Source organism: Cricetulus griseus, chromosome 2, assembly GCF_003668045.3.
Source record: "Cricetulus griseus strain 17A/GY chromosome 2, alternate assembly CriGri-PICRH-1.0, whole genome shotgun sequence".
Classification (NCBI taxonomy): domain Eukaryota; kingdom Metazoa; phylum Chordata; class Mammalia; order Rodentia; family Cricetidae; genus Cricetulus; species Cricetulus griseus.
In genome coordinates this window covers 1,636,479-1,651,084 of record NC_048595.1, presented here as the reverse complement: position 1 = coordinate 1,651,084, position 14,606 = coordinate 1,636,479, and the positions used below count along the sequence as shown (strand labels likewise).

Here is a 14,606-nt window from a genome sequence, read left to right as displayed (position 1 = left end):
GAAGGTGTGGAAGCAGTATTTGTGTAGCTGGGAGGCTCCTCCACAGACAGGTTATCAAGCGGAAGACTGCAGGTGTATGAGTAGCAGTCTGTACCAGGTCACACAGCTCGTGTCTCTGCAATAGTGGAGCAGTGTGAGGGAAGGACCTCAGGTACTGAGCTGAGGCTAGCCCTAGGGAGAGTTAACAGTTTCCCAGCCTGGTGTATTGGATAAGGTACTGGTGATGAATTTGCTGCTGTCCTGTGACAGGGCTCGAGCTTCTCATGAGATTTACTGGAAGGGAAGGTACAGTTAACGTGCAGAAGAGGCCTCATTGGAAAACCACAAAGGACCAATCAGCTAGCTGGGTCCCACACCAGCCAGTTTTCTGGTTGCTGCAAGAGAAAAGCTGATAGAAGCCACTTTGGCTCATGGTTTGAGGGCACAATGCATTGCATAAAGGAAGCTTGGCAACTCTAAGACGCACAGCTGTGGCAGCAGGAGCAGGAAGCAGCTCTCTCATGTCTCAGTGGGTCAGGAAACAGAGACAGACACATTCCATAGCTTGGCTGGCTCTCCTTAGGACCCCAGTTCATGGGCAGTCTTTCTCCTTCACTTAAATCCTCTCAGACAGCTTCAGTTTCCTAGACAATCCCCAAATCTAGGCAAACTGACAATGATTATCAACCATCAGTCATCCGTCACAATGTCAAGGGCCAATTCCACCATCTTGGCGCATTTTCTGCGACTAGAGTGGAATTCCCAAGACCGATCATAGAGACAGAGAGTTATTTGGCTTGGGGTTCTGGCAGCTGGAACTTCAAGAGCTCATCCAGCTTGCAGCAAGGGACCCATGCTGCTTCAGCCTCTGGTAGGAATCAGGGAAGGGGGAGCTTGCAGCAAAGACAGAGCAGGAGGCTGGCGGCCACTTCCTAGCAGCTGCCCTCACAGGTGTGAACTCTGTTCTTAGCAGAGCTTACTGTCTTGAGAAAGGCCTCAACCATCCCCGAAGGGTCTATCTCAGGACTTTAGTATACCACAGCCTCCCATCTTAGGGCCAGGCTTTACTAGAAACTTAAGAGAAAAAACACTCTTAAATCACAGCACTTAACAGGTTTCCCACCGATGCGAAGCCGCTGCCTTCTTCCTTCTTCCTTCTTCCCGACCTTGAGAGTGCCCTCAGAATTGGTCCTGTTGTGCCCCATGCTGTGGGCTACCCTGCTGCTTCGAACACAGCATTGCTGAACTGAGGCAAGAGTCAGCCCACCAGCCTGAACTTCACTTTGCCCACTTAGATGTCTAACCAGGCTACCCAGAGAGAGGTCAGCCTTCAGAGAAGATGGGTCACTTCCATTGCACTGACAGTGGAGTCCCATGGCTGCACAGGCCTCGATGCCTCACCACCACTGTCATTTCTAACGTGTCTCTGCACTCTGGCCTCCTGGCATTCCCAAGTGTCTCCAAAGCACGTTGAGTAGCAACTTTCTTCCAGGGAGGATAGACCCACATCCGGCTCTTACAGGCAGCCGCCCCCTCCCAGCTGGAAACTCAGTCACCAGCTCCCCCCCTCAGAAGGGGCCTCTTTATCTTCTCCAAGGCTTTACCCTGCATAACATCTCTCTCTGTGGCCAAGGGGTAGAAGGTCCCATCCCCACAACAAGGGGAGAGACAGTAAAATGAAAGTGATTGTGTAACCCTAGAGGAAAGAAGGACTTTTTGGCTTCATGAAGTCCCAGCAGAAACCCTGGATTATTCAGACTCTGCTAATGTCTGGGGCAAAGAGGGGCAACATTGCGGGGGTGTTCATAGACCCTGTGTAAGTACTCCAGCATCTACCACCTTGCAGGGTGGACTACCTCTCCATCTATATCAGCAGCCCCTGGAGTGAGTCCTTTGGCCTCAAAATAGGGGGAGTTGTGGAAATGAAAAAAGTCTGGAAGCTTGTAGCTCAGGCTGGAATCAGGCCAGGAGGGGGCTGCACTCCCCAACACCCTGAACTGGACTAATAATCTATGTGAGGAGGGGGGAGAGCCCCTTCGGAAAGGGGAGGGTCTGGGATATTCTTCCCCAGTCTTTCAAGGGGAATTAGAACGGGGAACTGCAGGCTCCCCCTGATGTGCTGACAGCCTACAGGTTAAGAAAGTAGACACTCCAACCTTCTGGGATCTCTATACCTGGCCAGGCATCAAGTAGGGAACATATAGCCAGTTGGTCTGAGCCCTGACATTCCAGCCAGTTTCTTAAGGTCGCCATTCTGGGGGGTGTGGGGAACAAGGTCAGAGGAGGAACACATGGACTTGGTCTGTAGACATGCTGTACAGAGCCGAGAAGGCTTAGCACATTCATGCTCCAGGGAGCCTCTGCCTCTAAGCTCTGGAAAGATTCCTCATCTTACCCAGGCCTTGTTCAGGAGGCCCTGCTTCTGTAAAATTGGGTTTGGACTTTAAAGTACCACACATTTACCACCCATGGAAAGTCATGCATTTAATTTTCACAGCTATGTAATGGTCATCTTGGGCCCAGGCAGAGGTGGGTAGACTCAGGCATGGAGATACTGTTTTACAGTGTCTCTCTGTGTGTACTTATGCGTGTATATTGTACCGTGTACTCACTAATGTGCATGCTCACTTGCCAGTATATGCGGGCACTCCAATGTATGGGTATTTACATGTATGCATACACTCCTGGGATGTGTGTGACTGCCAAGATTATATCCACTCTGCAATACTCACTGAACCATGGTACCTCCAGGGCATCCCAAGAAGGAGGCCCTGATCTAGGGAAGGACCAGAACTCCAGGTTGGGAGCCCTCTCCACAGCCTGGCTCACAGCTATGGAGCCAGGTGCAACCCATTCCAGACAGCAAGATCTGGCGGGTGAAGGAGCCACTAGACTGCTTAGCTGGCCACAAGGGTTCACAGCAGGGCCGAACCTCAGGTGCTCTGGGCAACCTGGAACTGACTGTGAGCCTGGGCTTTGCTGCAGTTTGGTTGTAAGGATTTAAATTTTTATTGATGTTCCTGAAAGACCGGTTCCCACTTTTCCTTTACTCATTTCCAGAACGCCTATCTGGGATCAGACTTGGTTGCTCACACCTGAAAGCTCCAAATTTAGGAAGCTGAAGCAGAAAGATGGCTATGAGTTCAAGGCCAGCCTGGACTACACAGTGAGGGTCTTCCTGAAAAAGTCCAAAATTGAAATCAATCTGGTTTTCTAGGGGAAAGAGTCAATAGAATGGGCTATTTTATATATACACATGTGTGTATTATAGTCTGCACATACTTGTGCATGATATATACATAAACATGCACAAGTGTGGAAATGAGTTCATGCATGCTCATGCATGTGTGCCTATGTGAGTATGTGTATGTTATGGTCTGTATGCACTCATGTAAGTGTGCTATAACCAGTATACCATGGTGCATGTCTGTGTATTCACATGCACACCTATGTGCCTGCCTGTGTGTGCATGTGTATCCTATGATGTGTATACATTCTCTGTGTTCTGTGTGTATGCACATGTGTGCTATAGTCTGTATAAACTCATGCATGTGTGTATGCATGCCTATTCATGCACACATGCCTCTGTGCCCACATGTGTGTGCTCTGACCTGTATGTACCCTGTGCGTGTGTATGCGTGTGTTTGCACAGGTGCATGGGGAGATTTATTTCAAGCAGCTGGCTCATGTGACTCCAGCACTGGCAGGTGGCTGGGATGAAAACCCTGGAAGAGCTGAGGTTGCAGTCTGGAGTCACAGGGTGGAACTCCCTCCTCCTTGAGAGGCCTCTGTCATCTCCCTTGAGGCCTTCAACTGATGGTCTGAGGCCACTCACAGTGCAGAGGGCCACCTGCTCTACTCAAAGACTACCGAACCAAGTGCTGATAATGGTCTTAGAAATCTCCACAGCGATGTAAAACCACCGTCTGAAACAATATGTGGTACCATCTTTCATCCCTGGCAGAGTCACCCAGCTGATGAGACAGGATCGGCTCTGAACTCACTAAGGCCTGGGACTTGCATGTCCATCTCCTTGGGAGTTCAGGTGAGTAGAGGGGTATACTTTCCTAAAAAAAAAAAAAAAAAGACTGTGATGCCACTCAGTGTTTATGACATCTACCTATGCACGTGACATACAAAAAAAGAAGTATATAACAATAACTATAAATAAAATGCAACTATTAACATTTTATCCCCTTTGGGCATGAGCCGGTAGCTTGAGCTGGGGGCCTTGGAGCTGCAGGAGCAGAAAAAGCCTGCTGGCTGGCCAATAGGACTCAGGGTATCTTTCAGGGAGAAGGAGTGAAGATATTTGATCTTCTCTGAGGACAGGGAATGTACTGGAAATGTGAGGGTCATGTGACCTGCCGAGGGCAGAGGTAGAGCTGAGGCAGGGCCTATTTGGGCTTGGTCACGTGAACATTCAGCCTCATCACCATTCTCTCAAAGAAACACCACCAGTCTGGTGGTGGGGGGAGCTGAGTCGGGGGTGGAGGTGGGGGCCCTCCTCTGGGGACAGGAAGGGGTTGGGGCAACCTCACATCACACCCCACTAGGTCATTCAGGTGGAGGGATGGCCAGTTTATCCTTGGCGTGTGCTTCTGTTAAGGGTGAAAACCTTTGGCTGATGAATTAGAATCCTCAACCTACCCCCCCCCCACACACACACACACTACATTCCTATCTTATTGCCCACACTACCAGAGGAAAAGCAGGGAGTCCCTGCTCTGTAGACAGCCTGGCCTGGGGTGAGAGGAGGGTGGAGCAGGCTGCTGACTGGACCTGAACAGGTATACTTACCTGCTCAGGGGGATGGTAGAGAGCCAGGCCTGAAGTCTGCTCAGCCTCCTGAGCACCCTCAATAAGGGATGGGGGGGTCTCACAATAAGGGAGAGCAGTCCACAGAGCTGTGGCAATGCCATCCCACCAAGGATGTGCCCTGAGAGAGGCAAAGACAGTGTGAGTGTCCTTGAGCCAGGGTGTGAGTGGCTGGACAGTGGGCCAGGGTTCCTAACCTGTGAGACACACAGGGGACCACTGTCCTCTTGGTAGTCTGTCTGCCCAAGGATCTGCAGTGGGCTAGGCTACCCTGGGATCAACATTACCTCAAAAGGTCCTCGTGCTGTCTGAGCTCAGGAGCCTTGTATCCAGTTTCTTCTCCAGCTTTGTCTTTAGTGCACTGTCTCCCCATTGGCTGATACACACAGGGCTTTGGGAAGGTGCTGAAGGGAGCTTCCAGCTATGGTCACCCTACCCCTGGCTGCTGCTATGCTGGAGAGCCAAGCAGCTGACTTAGAGCCGGTTGACAGAGCCCCCAACTCTTCCTCAGAACAGTTTTTAGCCAAGAAGTGATCAGTGCCCTTTGCTCAGCCTCAGAGGGAACCCCTGCAAGGGCAGTTGGTGTGGAGGCGCCATCTGTCCCTGTCCCTACCTGCTGGCATGGGACTGGTGTTGTTCTACCTTCAGCTCTCCCCACTTCCAGTTGCCAGCTTCCAGATAGGGGCTTCTGAGTCAGGGACTATCATAGCCCAGTCTCTCTGGTTAGTCCTTGGTTCTGGGCAGGAACACGCAGGCACAGGGGGTCAGCAGGGTGGGCTGTGAATGCCTTTAGTTAGCTATCCCTAAGATGATCCCATCCTGAGCGCAGGATTCTCTGTTTCTCATCCTTGCCCGCCTACATGCACTGGCTAGAGCTGATACTTGAGGCTTTTATAGAGCCCCACTTCCTCTTCTCTGATTTATGTTCCTGGGGATGCGTTTTATAGGAAACAGTCTCAGCTCCTGTGAGATAAAAGGCAGTCCCTGCTCCTTTGAGACTGGACCATTCTCTTCACCCCTCATAGATCTTCACACTCCAGGCTCAGGAACACGGCCTCCCACACAGCTGCTTCTGTCTGCCCATGAGCCTCAGCCTGAGATAAAGGAAGGTGTAAGACTCCTTGCAGGGACAGCCATCAGTGATCTGCCTCCCTCGTTGTTGTGTAACAGTTTCCTCAGAGATTGAAACATTTCATCCTACAGGAAAACCCTTAAACGGGAAGGTAAACAAAGCAGTCTCGGGAAGTCCCTGAAAGTGACCAGACTCACTAAGTCCAACAGAACAAGAGGAAGAAACAAAGGCTGCTGAGGGTCACCCTCAGATCAAAAGATCCAAGCTTCAGAGAAGATTCTCAAGACCAGACAGTTGCCAGAAGAGGGGTAGACCACCTCAGGTAAGGCACCTGAGGACACTTTCCAACCTGTGTGGAGCTGCCTACAGGCTGTGCAGTGTGCTCTAGGTTCTCATGCTCGGGGCTTTAGTGATGCAGCTGACTTTGAGTCATTTCTGCCCCTGTGAGTAACCCCTCCCCCCCATGTTTCTGTAAGTGACCCCAATAAAACTCATGGTTCACCAAGCTGGTCTTTGGTGGCATCAGTACTTCTGTCTGTCCTGCTCTGCCTATCTGGGGTGAGTAGACTAGTAGTGTCTCCCTAGGAAGAGCTTTGTCACAGCACCCTTCCCCTGAGTGCTGACTCTTGCTGACCAAGGATGATACCCGGAGATGGTTGGATTCTTCTTTTCTAACAGGGTCCTGCCGAGGACACTGCCCTCCCTTTGCCTGCCTCTCCACCTCACACCTTCCCAGAAGCCTCTCACTCCATAGGCTAGTGAGCTCCTCCAGGCAATACAGTAAATCCTCTGGACCCTCTGTTTCTGATACCACAGGGTTTTCACACTGCTCCCAGCCCCGACTGGCTCTAAGATGCCCTGGGCAATGAAACAGGCATAGTTGTGCTTTTCCAGCTCACATGTGTGTCAACTCTGTTTGGTGAATCGCCAGTGACAGCCAGGTTGTCAGCACCTGTGGTGAGCTGGCCCCTGTGGGAATCTCTGACATCCACTGCCAGGCACAGAGCACTTCCGGCACCCACCACACAATCCTAGGGCAAAGAAAGAGAGCAAAGGCCTGGCTGTCCCCTCCCCCTGCACACCATGCACAGGGTTTGTGTGTGAAATGTCCCTCTTTAACTGGGGGAAAGAGGAGAAGACTCTGGAAGAGACCTCCTGCCTTCCCTGAGGCACTGGGGTGGCTGCAGGGCCAGGCTGGCTGCAAGAGTGGGCCAGACCTCCCAGCAGGCTGCCCTTCCAAGGAAGGCTCTGCAATTGGTGTCCAGCCCGTTCTCCCCCTGTAATCAGGGCCTGAGGATTTCACACTCTGGAGCCGGGATAGTGCTTGTTTTGGCTGGCCCAGTGCAGGCAGCCCATCCTCACAGACCCTGGGTTGCATAACGGTGAGGTATCTACTTACACTGGCTCCCTCCTTGCTGCAAGGCCTGGGCAGCCCTCCTTGGGTGGAGCAGTCTCCCTGGGAGGTACCCAACCCCATCAGGCTCGGGGTAGGGTCTCTTGGGCCTCTTGACCCTGCAGCAGCTGGGCATGCCACACCATGCTTTGGCCGCCAGGAGCCAAGAGCAGTCACCTCTAGCTAGAGTTGGCTCTTATGGGTGTAGGCGGGCAAGGGGCTGCCTCCACCCACTGATCACATCTCTTCCCAGCCTCAACGTCATCGTTGGCTCTGCCAGAGTACTGTGGGCCCTGGGTCAAGAGACAGCAGTGTGTGTGTGTGTGTGTGTGTGTGTGTGTGTGTGTGTGTGTGTGTATGTGTGTGTGTGTACATGCACGTGTGCACGCTGGGGTGGGGGTGGATAGGCAGATCCAAGAAATGACATTCTGGGTGCCCTTGTTGCTTCTATGGGCCCCCAAAGGAAGCTAGGAAACAGCATCTGGCTCCCTTGTCCCCATGGGCCCCTGGACCCAGCCCAGCTGGCCCAGGTGTGAAGATGTCCCAGTGTGCAGGGCCCTCATGGCCAGCAGCTGCCGCCAAAAGGTGGAGCCAGAGAAATAGGAGATCTGAATAATGGGAGAAAATTATTATGTCTTCGTGCGAGCCGGAGCCCAGCCCTCCTCCCCATGGGTGTGATAACTGGAGATGTCTTACGTTTCTCCTGCTCAGAGCCAAGGCCAGCCATGACAATACTCGCATTGTTTTCTGTGCTGGGGTATTGTTACCCGATGACAGTGCCCTGAAATACTACTACAGAGCACAGGGTTAGCACACGTGGTTGGAACCATGGGCATCTGTAGGAAATACAGAGCTGGAGGGGGTGACTACAAAGTCAGCAGGGAATGATGGTTTTATACAAGTGGTCTGGTGACAGCCAGGCCCACAGCTAGGCAGGGCCTGGCAGGAGGGAGCTGCTGGCACCCCGGCACCCTGTAGCAAGTTCTATGGCCTACAGAGGTTTCTGCCTGTGGCATAACAAGACTTAACTGGCTTTGGTTGCTTACCTGGGACCAGATGAGAGGATGGTCCATGCTAGTTGAGGTGTTGGGCCTGCCTCCAAAGGCTGGCAACAGTCCTGATGCTTGGGTTCTATCTCTGAACAAAAAAGAAAAAAAAAAAAAGCACAGGATTCTATTCTGGGGTGGGGTGGGGGTGGGGGTTACCAGGTTGCTGACTCAGAGTTAGCAGATAGACAGATCCTAGTTTTTCAACCCATAGAGGTTCAGGAAGCTGGTCCATACCCCCACATAGGAGGACACCAACCAGTCAGCTCAGCATCCAGAGACTGAGCCAGCCCCAGCACAGCCCACCATCCCCTCTAGACTGTTGGCCATCTGTAAATAATCATAGACAGGAATGGAAAGTGCTGGCCCCCAGGGCCATGGTTCCTCTGCAGCCAAGGACACCTGGGGACAGCTGCTTCTTACATCTTAGAAAGAATGGGAGCCACCTCTGAGTCAGCAAGGTTATCTTAGAAGGGCAGCCCTGGGGAGAGGTCCTGACCACGTGTATATTGGGCCCTCAAGATGGCCTGGCTTCTCAGCACCATCTCCCACAACCCCGCCGCCCCCCCCCCAAGCACCAGGCCGAAATCTTAAGCAGCTCTATCATGAGGAATTAGATGGGCTGTGTGTTCAGATTCACTGGTTTACAGGACTCCTGTCTTGCTGGTTCCAGAGAGGGACAGAGTAGCTAGCTGATCAGATTCATACCTTGGGCCAATCCCTGGTAGGTACACCATCCCTTTCTCTCACACAGCTCTTCTGCCCCTGGGAACATCCCACTGGGATATTAAAACTTCATAGGAGGCCAAGGCTCAGGGCCAGAAGAAACTCACACCTGGGGCTCTTTGGTTTTCGAAGCACACATCTGGACAGCATCTGGTCCTCACAGGTGTGCAGAGTCTGAAACTCCCCAGGCACCAGCACTGCACAAGAAGATCAACGGAGGAACACGGAATCCCTTCGCGCTCTCGTTTCCCCACCTGCATGGTCAGCCAGCCTTGCCTGCTGGTCTCCTGGCTACTTTTCTCCCATCTTCAAAACATTTTCTGCTTCCTGGGGGCCCACAGCTTGTACATCCATTCCTTGAACTGGTGGGCTTCCTTTGAGTGCTGTCAGATGATGATGGGAATGAATGAATGAGTGTGTGGCTGAGATGGCGTATTCAAGAGTTAGAGCGAGCCAATGAGGGAATACGTGAATATTTATTAGAGTGAGTGAGTGAATGCATGAGCCAGGCTTCTTGGCATGTGTATCTTGGGAGGATGAAGTCCCCCTGGGTGGAGGATAGTTCTTGGAGGAATAGCAACAGGTTAGCCACACTAGCTGCCATAACAAAGCACCACAGCCATGCATATTCACACATCAGAATTTCCTCGCCCATGACAAGGCTGAAGTCTGAAGTCAAAGAAGTCACCTGGATTGTTCCTTCTGGAGGCTCTGGGAAGGATCCATCTGGCCTGTGCAGCTTCTGGTATCTACAGGCTTTGACTTGTACGTATGTTGCCATGTTCTCCCACATCATTCTTGCATGCCCACTGGAAGACTGTCCTCATCGTGGTTATTAACTGACACCTGCAGCCCTACCTGGGTGAGGTGGCAGGGGCACCTGCCCTATCTCCAACTCCTTCTGAACCTGAATTGGGTGCTGGGGTCTCAGTGTCAGTGGTGGCGGTGGCGGTGGCAGAGCCAGCCCCAGCCTTAGCAACCCAGAGCCACTTGAGACAAGTAACTGAACACACTGTGACATCCAGGTGGTGGCTGTACTATATGATGGTCCATGGTTAATGGAGTATGGGGTCGCATTGGCAGCATCCTTGCTTCAATTGTACTGTCTCCAGCATGAGTCTGGGAGTCTGAGTCAGAGAGCCTGCTCCTGAGAGTTCCGTTAGCAAAATCCTGAGCTGTCCTCTAGAGGGGCGGCTGAGGCTTGAAGGTGCTTGTAGTCAAGCCCCAAGGCAGAACACACTGTAGAATATAGGGCATTAACTGCTGTCCACACACAGAAACCCTCCTCTCCTTCCAAACAGCGTCTTCCTTCCTGCCTGTGCATGGAGTACCACATCTGCTGGTCTGAGTTAAAGCTTATTCGTGAAAAGTCAATTACTATGTTGGCCCCTACTGGTCCCCTTCTGCAGTGTTTGTCTACAGCTCTCTTTGGAGAACTCCTTTTTAAGATGAATGATACATGTAGAAATGAGAATCAGTTTTCTATGCCTGGCATGACACTACAGTTTCTCTGGATAGCCCAGTCAGAAAAGTTATTTATATGCAAGTATGAAAGCTCAAGTTCAATCCACAGAACCCACATAAAAGTTGACAAAGAGAGTCCAGAGAGACACCTCAACTGCTAAGAGCACTGGCTACTCTTCTAGAGGACATGGGTTCAATTCCCAGTGCCAATATGGTTGTGTAGCAGTTTCCTGGACATTGCAATATTTTATCATACAGGGAAGTCCCTTAAACAGGAAGGTAAACAAAGGAGCCTCAGGAAGTCCCTGAAACTGACCAGACTCACTAAGTCCCTCAGGACAAGAGGAAGAAACAAAGGCTGCTGAGGGTCACCCTCAGATCAAAGGAGCCTAAGTGCAAAAAAGATTCTCAAGACCAGACAGTTGCCAGGAAGAGGGGTGGACCACCAACTAAGTCACCTGGAAAGGACACTCTCCAACCTGTAGAGCTGCCTACAGGCTGTGCAATGTGCTCTAGGTTCCCATGCTCTGGTGGGCTTTAGTGATACACCTGGCTTTGAGTCATTTCTGCCCCTGTGAGTAACCCTTCACCCCCATGTTTCTGTAAGTGACCCCCAAAAAACTCATGGTTCATCAAGCTGGACTGTGGTGGCATCAGTACTTTGGTCTGTTGTGTGATCACTTTCTGGGGTAGCATCTCCCTAGGAAAAGTTTTGTCACACAACTTTGGCATCTCACAATCATCTATACCTCCAGTTCCAGGGGATCTGACACCCCCTTATGAACTTCTCCTGCGTCAGGCACAACTGTGGTGCTCCTCATGTAGGCAAACACACACACACACACACACACACACACACACACAATATCTAAATATTTTTTAAATGTTAGACATGGAGGCATGCATTGTGATCCCAGTGATATGGAAGCAGACACAAGATTATTGCGGGGACTTGATGGCCTACCCATGTAGCCTAAACAGTGAGCTCCAGGCCAATCCCCGAAGACTGACTCAAAATGAAAAGTGGACAAGCTCCTTGGGAAAGGCACTCGAGACAAGAACACACACATCTGAGTGCACGCGTGCGGGCACACACACACACACACAGGCAGGAAGGAGGAGGAAGCGTTTCTCTGTATTCTCCATTTCTCTGCCAATTATTTTTTGGGAGAAGTCCACCAAATGCATGTGGAAATTCCCTTCATGCATCAGCTATTCAACCGTTACTTTACTGACGGCCATTAACTTTGTTTCCAGTATTTTGCCTCCAAACAATGATGCTATAAACATCCTTGAAAGTGAAAACAAACACAATCACCCATGGAGGTGTAGGGAGTCCTCAACTGCTGATATCTGCTCCTAGATTCATGGCCACCATCCCCTACGGAGTAGAGAGGCTCCACACTGTGTCACTGCCTGGCCTCTGGACAGCCCTGTCCTGCCTAACAAGGACCTCCAGGCGGGGGCTCCTTGAACCTTCAGACAGAGTTGAACTTAGACCTGCTCCTCAGCCTCCTGCTGACTATTCCCAAGCTCTCAGTCCTACCTGACACCCTTCAGATGCATTCCCCAGCTCTTCTGAATAAAGCCTTTGGCCTCTGCCAAAGGACAGCACCAGGGCTCTCTCAAAATAAAGGGCAGGTAAAAGGGTGTGGATAGAACCTCCACACAGTCTAAAAGGATTTGGCTAGGTGCCTAGAGAGATGGTTTAGTCAGTAAAGAACCGGCCACATAGCTCTGGAGAGGTGGAAACAGAAGGACCCCTGGCCAGGAAGCCTAGTCTAATTGACAAGCACCAGGTCCAGTGAGAGACTGTCTCAGAAAGCAAGATTGCTTCTGAGGAAGGATACCGGAGGTCACTCACAGGCGAGGCACCCACCCACATGTGAACACGCCTTGCACGTGTGTGTGTATGCACACACACTCACACTCAAAGCAATTCTGCTATCTTCAAGAATGAACTGAGCTTGACACAGTCAACTGATTCACCATTCATCTTTAATTGAATATGGCACTAACACCATGGGGGAGCTCATCTCCCATGGGTGTCCCTTGCGAGGGACAACGGTTACTGGGAGCATGCGGTCCTTCAGAAACACCGTCTCTGGACCACAGACGCCCCGAACTCCTTGAAGTCTGCAGCGGTGATCCACATTTGCTTGAAACTGATCAGAGACGTGACAATGGAGGCTCCGATCCACGTCGAGAACCAGCGGTCGGGAGGTGCTGTGATCTTAATGGGGACTCCCTTGGAAGCCAGCTGCTCCAGTTCCCGCAGGAGCCTGTCATCCAGCCCCTGAAACAGCGTCGTGCCCCCGGACAGGACAATCTCCCCGAAGAGAGTCTTCTGTATGTCCGCATCGCACTTGGCTATGCTGTTGGACGCCATCTGCGCCAGCCCTGGGCCATGGGTGCCTAGCTGGTCTGGAGAAAACAGAACCTCGGGAGCCTGGTACAGCTGGTCTCCGATGTAGATGACATTCCCGTCGGGCAGTTTGTACTCCCTCAAGACGTCTTCTGCCCGCCGAGAAAGTTCCTCCTCAGGCTCCAGGGCCACGTAGCATAGTTTTTCCTTGATGTCATCCACGAGGGCCTTGTCCAGCGGGCATGGAAAGGCTCTCCCGCTGGCCAGGAGGAGCCGGGTGAGGAGCTCCGTGATGTCCCTGCCGGCTACGTAAAGTTTGCTGACCGCATGGGGCAAGGAGTAACCCTCAAAGATAGGGACAGTGCAGGTGACCCCATCCCCGCTGTCCACTACCAGGCCCGTGACACAGGCAGAGGCATAAAGCGCCAGCACAGCCTGGTCTGACAGATAGAAGGCAGGCACATCGAAGGTCTCGAACATCATCTCTGCCGTCTTCTCCCGATTCTCCCGTGGGTTCAGAGAGGGCTCTGTCATGAGCACAGGTCGTTCACTGGGCTTCACACCCAGTTCCCATTCAAAGAGATGTCTCCAGAGCTTCTCCACATCATCCCAGCTGGTGACCAGGCCCCGCTCGATGGGGGAGTGCAGGCGCAGGGCCTCCTGTTTGTACAGGGCTTCCTCCCCAACAAAGTACTTCTTCTGATTGGCTCCGGTTGAGGGCATCTTAAACTTCGGGTACCCCACGATAGAGCTGGTGACATGTCGGGGCCCGATCTCCCCAGACAGCCCTGCTTTACAGAGCCCAGATCCGTTGTCAAAAATCACAGCAGGAGAATCTAGAACCTGTGGGTTAAACATGTCCGCATCAATCCCTTCTGAGTGATACCAAAATATAAGCAGATGAGCCTTCTTGGGCCAGCTCGTGTCACAATAGGTTTCCCTGGAAGTTCACAGAATTCCAGGGTTCCTGGAGGTCTCCCAGGCACAGCTAGCAGACTGACCCTAATGCCTGGGAACCCTCCATGGTTCTTGGTGGCTTGCTCTCCACTTGGGTGGCCTTAGCTTGCAAGGCCTTTTCAAGAGTGCTTGACCTATAAGTAATAATTCAGATGAAGTAACAATTGTCCTCAGTGGGTGTGAGGGCCTGTGGTGGGGCTCTGAATCCTTGTATTCCCTGATGGGTGAGATAAGCAGAAAAAGTCCTGGGTGATGTTGAGACACCTGGGGATCAGAGGCCTCATTTGGGAATGAGGAGCCCCAGGGCACTGCCTTGTACAGGATGACAACACTTCACTTTCCAGGTCCCAGGGGCAATGCTGGAACATTGCTTTTTGAACAGGCACTCTTCCAGGAAGATCTCAGGAATATCTCCTCATTGTCTGACTCCAGGTCTCCATTCCCATTCCAGTCCAGGTCAGAGTCCTTCATCTTTCTCTCCGTATGCCCTAAGGTGCCCAGGAGCAATCTCTAGTTCATTTCATCATCAGCTCATATAGAGGTGGCCCCTCTGGGTCTAGACACACAGGACAGTAAAGGTATACCCATCGAAGGGCACTCAGAAACAAACAAGGACTGGACCCACGGAGCAAGACTGAGGCAGTGGCTGGGAGCCACCTGCTGCGGCCTCAGAGACACACACAGGCACATGCTGGCTCTGAGACCATACTTGGCACTCAGCTTGGGAAAAAATACAAGACGATTGATCCTGGGCACAGCTTCCCCATTCCCTGATTATGGAGAGGG

At 51.9% G+C, this 14,606-nt stretch overlaps 1 protein-coding gene across 1 annotated transcript; it reads right to left on the bottom strand.

The window, feature by feature from the left end:
- Positions 1 to 12,587: 12,587 nt before the first annotated feature.
- LOC100760823 (actin-related protein T2) lies at positions 12,588 to 13,721 on the bottom strand. The gene has a single exon (XM_027398456.2). The coding sequence runs from the start codon at positions 13,719 to 13,721 to the stop codon at positions 12,588 to 12,590; it is 1,134 nt and encodes a 377-aa protein (XP_027254257.1).
- Between the last annotated feature and the right edge of the window lie 885 nt (positions 13,722 to 14,606).